Here is a 9,335-nt window from a genome sequence, read left to right on the forward strand (position 1 = left end):
TATCGCTTGTATGTATCTATGATTTGTATAGAATTATTTGTCACGCTCTACAGCCTTTATAGTTTGATAGATTTCAACGTCTGAGCTATCATTAGGTTTGTCGTAGTCATAAGAGTGACTTAGGCTATGTTAAAATAACTATATAAATCAAAATAGCCGAGTTGGCCACCAAAATGCCGAAATGTCACGACTGAGGGACACTTTGTCACAACCGTGTTTATGTACTCATTTTATTTACCTTTCCTGAGGGTATTAAGCTTGACCATATGAATCAAAAAATTGCTTTTTGTATGTACTTTTGATATATAGCTGGTCAACCAAATCTTGTCAGTAAAAAAGGCGCGAAATTCAAATATTCTATGGGACGATATCCCTTCGCGCCTACATTTTTCAAATTTGCCGCCTTTTTCTACTGTCAAGATCTGGTTGACCAAGTATATGTAATAATATATGAAAAATAAAAACGTTTATGAAAAAAACATTTTTTGGACACAATTTAAGAATCACCCTAATTGAGTTTGGATTTTTTAGAATTATTTCGATGAGTATAAGTTGCATGTTGAAAGAAAATTACAGTTTAACAGCCATATTCGAACTTTAAGATACGTCAAATAATAAATATGGAAAGGAAACGATATGGATCGTATATGTCAGTGTCAAACAAGTGTTAAAAGTGACGTATTGGTTTGAAGAAACGTTGTTCGAAGAAATATGGCTAAAAGCTTGTGTTAGAAATGAAATTTTTGACAAAAACTTATTATATAAATATGTATGTGTATTGATGTTAATCTTACAAAACACAACAGGTTTAACTCGAGTGCCTCGAATAATAATATGACCAATTAATTGATTACATGTAAGCAACAAATAGAAAAGAGAAAATAAATAAATTGAATTTACAGGCACACTCTGTGTACAAAATAGCGGGGTATATACGTTAATTACTTATCGGAAGTTTGCACATTGGAATGGCCTAAGCTAAGTTATTGATAAGGATGGCTTAAAAGGACCAGACCCGAGGCTTGAGGTCTCGTATGAAAGGAACCTAGCCTTTACAACTAGAGATTACCCTATACGGCCCATACTAATCATCGTAAACTCAAGACCACAAGCCTTGTTTGAGTAATTAGGGATCATGACATATATTGTTAGGGTCCTACTGGGACGTAGAAATAAATCGCGGACTGTATCAAAATAGGCTGGTTTATTCCGCCTTAATTACAAGAAGAAATCCCGGCCAAACAATTATAAAATTAAATTCGGTATTCGTCCGTTGCCGGTGAAGTAGGTAAAGGCAAGTGAGTGTGCCGCGCGTCGCTCGCGGCTTGCCGCGATGACGTCGCGTGCTGCCCGCCGCCCGCGCGTCTCCTCCCGTGCGTATATCCAGTACTTAACATGCTGCCCGGGTTGAAGTATGTGGAGGAAGACTTCAAAAATCTGGAAGGGGACAGATGTTATTAAACGCTCTCCTAATGGTGCCTCTCCTCGTCCTTATTTCCGCAACCCTACTGATTCCGTCGTTGCCTGGGTACAACTGGATTACGCGCCCTAAGGACCACACTAAGGGTGGAAGTGCTCGATCTTTTATTAAGACCAGCGATCCGAGCTTGAGTTCTTTGTTTGAGGATTGCCACTTCAGCTTCTGTTGCAGCAGGCCGACGTACTCAACCGAGAATCGGGTCCAGAAGTGCTGCCGGATGTGCTGGATTCGTTTGAATCGTTCCAGACGATTGATGTTCACATCAGACACTTGTGGCTGAGGTATAGACATAAGTGAGCGGCCAATTAAAAAGTGAGAAGGAGTTAGAGCTGAAAAATCGGAGGGATCAGTGGAGAATGGTGTGAGGGGACGACTGTTTAACGCTGCTTCTATTTCAGTGAGGCAAGTCGCCATTTCCTCATAAGTGAAGTGAGTAGTTTGTAGCAGTCGCTTAAGATGATGCTTTGTGGAGCGAACGGCCGCTTCCGCCAGACCGTTGAAGTGAGGAGTATATGCCGGTACAAATTTAAATTCGATGCTCTCCTGCGCTACCTGACCTTCAAGATCTGACTCCATAAGGAGCTGTGCCAATTCATTACAAGCGCCAACGAAATTAGTCCCATTGTCACTTGTAATGGTCAATGGTAACCCACGACGAGAGACAAAACGCTTTAAAGCGGCAATGTACGCCTCACTAGAGAGAGCCGTGACGAGCTCGATGTGACAGGCTTTGGTCGAGTTGCAGATAAAGATTGCCAAGAAGGATTTTATAAGCTTGCATCCTCTACCTTTTCGATCTGCTATCAACACTGGCCCCGCGTAGTCGACACAACAATGTAGAAAAGGGAACTCTAAATCAGTTCGTGATGCAGGTAACTGGCCCATGATGGGTTGAACTGTGTCATGTTTGAAGCGTAAACAACGTACACATTTGTTTACGGTGTTTTTTGCAAGATTTGTGCCACCTAATGGCCAATAAGTTTGTTTGATAGTTCCTAGAAGGAGTCGAGGTGGCGCATGTAAATGTTTGATATGAAAATGTCTAAATAGGATTTTCGTTAAATGATGTTTGCTACATAGAAGAATTGGGTGCTTAGTGTTGTAGCAATAAGGAGAATTATCAAGCCTACCACCGACTCGCATGATATCATTTGTATCTAAGAAAGGCGTTAATGAAATTAAACGGTTTTTGTTAGGTAGTGCCTTACCGGCTTTCAAAACAGCATATTCCTCAGGGAACATTTCCAACTGTGCCTTTTGAGTTATTAAATTTAACGAATCTTGAAGTTCTTGGACTGAAAGATGACCAGTTAATTTGTTGTTCTGATTTTTACAATTATGAATAAATCTTAGTAAATACGCTGTTATGTTTTGTAGATTAGTTAACCTTGATTTGTTCTCGATTAATTTAGATCCGGCTCGAAGGACCAATGTTAGGGTCCTACTGGGACGTAGAAATAAATCGCGGACTGTATCAAAATAGGCTGGTTTATTCCGCCTTAATTACAAGAAGAAATCCCGGCCAAACAATTATAAAATTAAATTCGGTATTCGTCCGTTGCCGGTGAAGTAGGTAAAGGCAAGTGAGTGTGCCGCGCGTCGCTCGCGGCTTGCCGCGATGACGTCGCGTGCTGCCCGCCGCCCGCGCGTCTCCTCCCGTGCGTATATCCAGTACTTAACATATATCTATACAGTGTGTACATTCAATACGGGCGAATATTTAAACGGTGGTTAGCATAGGACCTAAGAAGTATATTGAGATAGAAATTGCTTAGAAATGTAATGAAAACTTTAACCACTCATAATTAAATTAATGATGAGCATTTTGTATGACTAGCACACTGTCTTTTTTAGTTTTTAAATGTTTAATATGTTAAGCAATACTTAGATACTACTTACGTTATTTTAAGTAAAATGTAATCTATGGATAACTGTTATTGGCCATCTGTTATGTAAGCATTCATATGTAAAACTTTTATTTACGGCTGTTGTTGTCCTAAATATTAATAAATAAATAAATAAATAACCATACAAAATAATTCGGCCCGCAATGTAATACACCACACAAGTTACGGGATGCGAGCTTTTTAAAGTAACTATCAACGCTTTTTGGCAGTTACAATAAAAATCTCGTATCTCTTAATGTCATGTCATCTTAATGTTTCTTGATGTTTGCAGTACATTACTGCTCGGTACATGTAAAAACATAATAATTATGGGGTCATAATTAATGAGTAGACGGGTAAATTCTATGTCGGGTTTTATTTATCGCCCGTATTGGATTTATACACTGTAGATCTATAGGTCTACTATTGAAGTGAGGAATATACATTAAATTAATTTGATTGTATTCTGTTATTCTCATTTTAGAAAACGTGTAAACGTGTTTTTCGTTAACTACAAATTCCCTAAGCAACATTAACTTGCGTACTTAATATTTTTGCCAATTTAAATTCTAAATGCGTATTTCCTCCGAAACAGGCGGAGTGTAAACGGCCCTTAATGAAAAACGTTTCCCTTATTCAATAATTAAGGAATTTCTTTTCTAAAGTCGAATTAGTGTCCTTTAACGAAAGGCGGGTTAAGACAGAGCGGAACGGTGGAAATGGAGTTCCGTACCCATTTTTATTCTAAAGTAGGTACTTGCCACATTTTTTCATATTCTGATGTACATTTTGATAAAAATAAAGTAGTCAAAGGGTAAGACAGTACTTACTATACGTTAAAGGTATTTTAATAAAAAAAAAATAATACACTTAAGAAAAACTGACCAAGTCCACCTTAGAGGTGGTAGAAATAGAGGGAGGCCTTTGCCCAGCAGTGGGATACAGTAGGCTAACAAATAAATAAATAATAGTAATAAACACAAAAAACACACACATCAAAAAATATTTCATAAATAATTTCACTGGTTCCCAAGTCGGAAAGGCATTATTTTATATATATTAAAATAAAAACTAATCCATTTTCCTGGTGGAACCCTAGAAACCGACGGAGATTAAATATGTTTCCGTTGAACGAATGAAAATGAGCAGAGAATTTAACCCTATTCATTTTTCAACATTGATAAATATACCTGAAGGCGAAATACTTTACTGTTTTCAATAGGTACATCTTAACATTTTGGTCTGTTTGTCATTTTGAAACATTGTTTTTGTAGAAATTTAATTTGGTGTAAAATTGCTAAGTCGTGTTTTGAAAACACTTGCCACGAGTTTGACACTGACATATTCGCTAGCGACTGCTTAAATCAACTCACAAATACCATAGAGAAATATAGTAAGACAAGAGTGCTCACTCCATACATCAGTTAGACTATTAATTTCAGTGTCTACATCTAGCATCGAGTAGCGGAACTATCAGTACTGCTACTTGACAATAGATGTAGCACCGACCGGAAAGTCTTATCTCAACAGCATAAGACTTTCCGGTCGGTGCTACATCCATTGTCAAGTAGCAGTACTGATAGTTCCGCTACTCGATGCTAGATGCTAATAGTCTTTTTGGTACTAAAACTGATGTATGGAGTGAGCAATCTATGTATTTTTTTCTCTATGGAAATACTCACAATGCATGCGTCAAGCTGACATTAGTGCAAGCGAGATGCATGGCGTAAGGTAAGGCCGCGTAAAACTCATGGTGACTAGTTTTCTTGTGATAAAATGCTCGCAATCGATGAGGAGATGATATTGACAAATTTATAATTTGCAGAAAAATGTTATTAGGTTTTTTAGCGCTAACACTCAGAAAATCGTTAAACTTTTTATGCCGTAGATGTAAAAAATATTTACGTGCAGATGTAGTGACTAATTTTTTTTTTCCTACTGACTAATTGTTTTCCACCATATTTTCTCGAAAGAGTTCGTATTTGTCATGCTATTTGGTTGATTGAAACCTCAGTACTTTTTGTACCGAGACTGACTGAAATAGCAAGACACGTTCGTAAGTTTCCGGTGAATATACGATGAAAAATAATTATGCACTACATCTGTTCTAGCACCAATTTCAGCATAATTTTACCTCATTCAAATCAATCTTGCAATTAGATACTTTCCAGTCAATTTGCGCAATAATAGCCACCTATTTGAACCCTGAGAATATTCCCACCTGCTACCAAGCTCGTGGTAGCAACTAGGAATAAATAACTAATTACCATTGGTAGCTACTTGGTGGTAATTATGTAAGAACGAGCTTTGATAAATGTATATTATTATTATTCTAAAATACTGCCTAAAGGCTGTGACGGGGCCGTGTCCGGGCCGGAGCTTCCGGCGCTTACTTTTCTATGACAGATGACCGGTGATCACGTGATGCTTTCCATAGAAAATGAAGGTCCGGCCCGGACACGGCCCGGTCTAACGTGAGTCATCCTTTATTCTTATTAAACTTTCACGATTTTTACACGTTATTAAATTTAACAACGGGACTAAAGCGCGTCACGTCGCGTCGTGAAATACTATTTAATAATACTTTTATAGCACATTTAAAATGCCTTAGATGTTTTTTGATCAGCGAGAGATTATATATATGTATACTTGTGCTGTATAATATATTTAATCTCTCGCTTCGTTTTCTTCAAACAAAAACGTCACTTTTGACACTTGTTTGACACTGACATATCTGTGTGATGTCTATTATCTATATCTATTAGAATCTAGTTCAAAATCGGAATCGGGCCCTCAGTTAAGGTGCCGTAGGTTCAGAAAGCGGAGCTTAAGACATAGAATGCAAGTTTTAATTTTTTGTATGTGTACATGTAAAAACTGTACTTATTACTGTTATGCGACCATTTTTATCTACTGTTTAATGTTTTTTATAAACATAATTAGATCGCATTCAAAATGCTGTAGAAGTTATTTGTTCAGCTAAAGCTTAAAGATATACCTACTCGTTATTTTATTTAAATGAGGTATACATATTCATAATGCGAGGTAAATTTGTTTAGTAACATTAAGGACAAAAACACAGAAATAATGCCTAGGGTGTAAGGAAAATGACAAGCGGTCGTTTTTAGTGCCTAAAAATTTCCAGGTATTTTGCTACGGATAAAAGAAAACTGGTTTGCCAGATATCTCTGAATACTACATAGGTCTAGCTGTTTACATTTTATTAGAGGAATACTTACCTAAAGTTTTGCTTTTCGGTGTTGAAACATGTAGAATTTGAGGTAGGTATCTGCTTAATAGGAGGCCAATCGTAACTTACATTTTGACATCAAAATGATATCTAAATGATGTCTATTTTATCATTCTCCCATGCGTCTTTTATTATTCTTTGCTACTACAACATACAGTCTCGCAATAAGTACCTATGCCAGATTATTAGATTATGTACAGAATTCCACTCATTAATTTAAAAGGTACCAAGAATAAAGGCCATTTGCTCTTTCCTATCGATATCGGGAATGTTTCTTTTTGTTCATTTTACCAGTTCATCGAATAATTTCGGTCGGTTGAAGTTTCGGGTGCGGAATAAAACACCTTCCAACTGCTCGGCGTCTCAAACTCGCAAAAAAGATCTGTCGTTACTCGATTTGGAGTTTTACAGGAATGTGTTAAAGTCTCTTTTTGAATGTTTTAGTTGGGGGAATAAGAGTGTGCGAAGGTTAGATGTGTCTTTGCTTGAGGCGCGAAATCAGAGGGCCTACCGCGAACCACGTTCGACGTGTTGCCTCCCTGTCACACTTACGCACGAATTTACAAGTGCGACAGGGAGGCAACACGTCGAACGTGGTTCGCGGTAGGCCCTCAGAGGATAATTGTAGGAGGTTGTCGGATAAAATTAACTAGCGAAAGGTTTTTGGACAAGTTGGCAACTTCGACGGTACAGGCTTGTACGGTTTCGCGATATTCGAAACGGTGCGGAGCGTTAATTTATACCCACATTTTAGTGGTTTCACACTGTACCTATATACTATATATACTAGTATATACTTACTTGTATAATTTCGCTAACGATTTCTGAAGCCAGCGAGCGTGAGATATATTATATCTCTTTAGATAATCTAGAATAGCTCGGTTACTACATAATATATTAGGTAGGTCTGTGGTTTTACCTAACTGTCATTACATAAAGTGTCATTCTATGGAACTTGCTAACTATGTAAATAAACCACCATATTAAAATTGTCTCTGAATGTCAATTTACTAGTAGCTTTTGTTTAGATAGTTAGCAAGTTCCATAGAATGACACTTTAGGAATTATTTCATTTCCTCCTGATTGAGGTAATTATAAACTTAATACATAATAAATCACGAATAGTAGGTACTATTTGCTGCTTAGGTACAATTGTAAAAAAATTACTTAGTGTATTTCAAAATCTTGACAAACCTATGAATGGAGTTTAAATAAACACAAGTTACAATTCAAGCCTAATTGCCAATTCAGTGTCATTAAAATTCAGCATAAGAAAAAATATATCGAATGATGATCATTACATACAATGAATTTTGGTATTTTATTATATAGATTGTGCCTTTTAAAGGTTTAATACAATGACAAACAAATTACAAAAAACAAAATGGTTATATTTTTTTTCCATATTTTTCAGTCATCTGGCCACCCCGCGCCCACGAATTTAAATACTTATGCCAAAAAATGCAATTTTGTTCTTAGAAGAACAATGGAATCAACGGCCTTTTTATAGGCCTTTGAGTGGCTAAAGACTATAGGTATGTACTAAATTTTGATATTTCCTTATAACGTAAAAATGCTTTGTATTTAATATTATATAATTGGGTCCATATTGGGTCGCATAATATTTGATTGTCCTAATGTAATGTTACAAATAAAACTCATTTCGCATAATTGTTATTGTGCTGAAACTATAACATTTCTGAAAAATTATAACAGAAACCTAACCTAACCTACCCTGTTCTACACAACCTATGCAAAATATTTTGATAATACTTTCTGTTCAGCTGGAGAAAATATATGCGAAAAAAGTTGTATGCGTAACATTAGATTAGGACACTCAATTATTTTGCGACGAGATAAGACCCCTATATAATTTATTAGAATCATTTATATATTCCTTTGTATGTAATGACTGTACCTAATGAGAAACCCGCAATGCCTTTAACAATGAAGCAAGGAAACGGCAATTGTGAACGTTAGTGCATTTAATTAGTATTTAGAACATAGTTGCAATTGTTAGTGCTTTGTGCAGTGTTTGTGCATCAAGGCTCTGACGGTCGGCCGCCTACAATAGGGCTGGGCAGTCTCTTATCGATACATTATAGTACCGCAAATAGTTATTTACTATACAAGTGTGGAAAATAGGAAATTCGAAACGAGTGGCGATAAATTAAAACACACGGGATGGAGAAGGGGGAAGGAAGGGTGTTTTAATTACCTATTCGCACGTGTATCGTACAACGTTTTACAGTACATATGGCACTAGCACGCACTAGTTCGTGAAAGTAGCACCATTTATGTACTGTAAATGTACTTTACTTTATTGTGAGGTAATTGTACTTCAACAGGTTTTATATATTAGGTACCTATTACAATATAATTATTTCAAAATTTAATTTATATTTCGGGTTTCGGAGAAAAGTAGGCACATTTTACGGAATAAAATATCGGTTTTTTGTTGGTAGGTTGGTAGTTGAAGCATTGGCTATTTTCCCTGTACTTCACATGACAGGAAGACATAAAGGCAATACGTAGGTAAAGGCTATTTCCATTTACAACATTTCCAGAAAGAAATATCGTTTAACAAGGACATGGACAATGATTTTCAATGATATTCACAACGTGGCTTGCGCTAATGAAAAAAAAAATTTGAACAATTATAGTGATCACTATAATTGTCAAATTTTTTTTTCATTAGCGCAAGCCGGCGATAAAAGGA

The 9,335-nt window shown here is 36.5% G+C and overlaps 1 protein-coding gene across 1 annotated transcript; it reads right to left on the bottom strand.

Moving 5' to 3' along the window:
• Window positions 1-1,253: 1,253 nt before the first annotated feature.
• On the bottom strand, window positions 1,254-2,365 carry LOC134653735 (uncharacterized). The gene is made up of 2 exons (XM_063509130.1): window positions 1,548-2,365; window positions 1,254-1,437 (listed from the first exon to the last, which is right to left on the bottom strand). The coding sequence occupies exons 1-2, from the start codon at window positions 2,363-2,365 to the stop codon at window positions 1,254-1,256; spliced, it is 1,002 nt and encodes a 333-aa protein (XP_063365200.1).
• Window positions 2,366-9,335: the final 6,970 nt, after the last annotated feature.

This window comes from Cydia amplana, chromosome 13, assembly GCF_948474715.1.
Source record: "Cydia amplana chromosome 13, ilCydAmpl1.1, whole genome shotgun sequence".
NCBI classification, from domain to species: domain Eukaryota; kingdom Metazoa; phylum Arthropoda; class Insecta; order Lepidoptera; family Tortricidae; genus Cydia; species Cydia amplana.

Excerpts from the sequence above, each read along its gene's own strand:
- LOC134653735 (XM_063509130.1), bottom strand. The coding sequence starts at position 2,365 with ATGGGCCAGTTACCTGCATCACGAACTGATTTAGAGTTCCCTTTTCTA. Across the intron at positions 1,438-1,547 it reads CCCTTAGTGTGGTCCTTAGG|ATTTTTGAAGTCTTCCTCCA; the intron begins GCGCGTAATCCA and ends GTCCCCTTCCAG.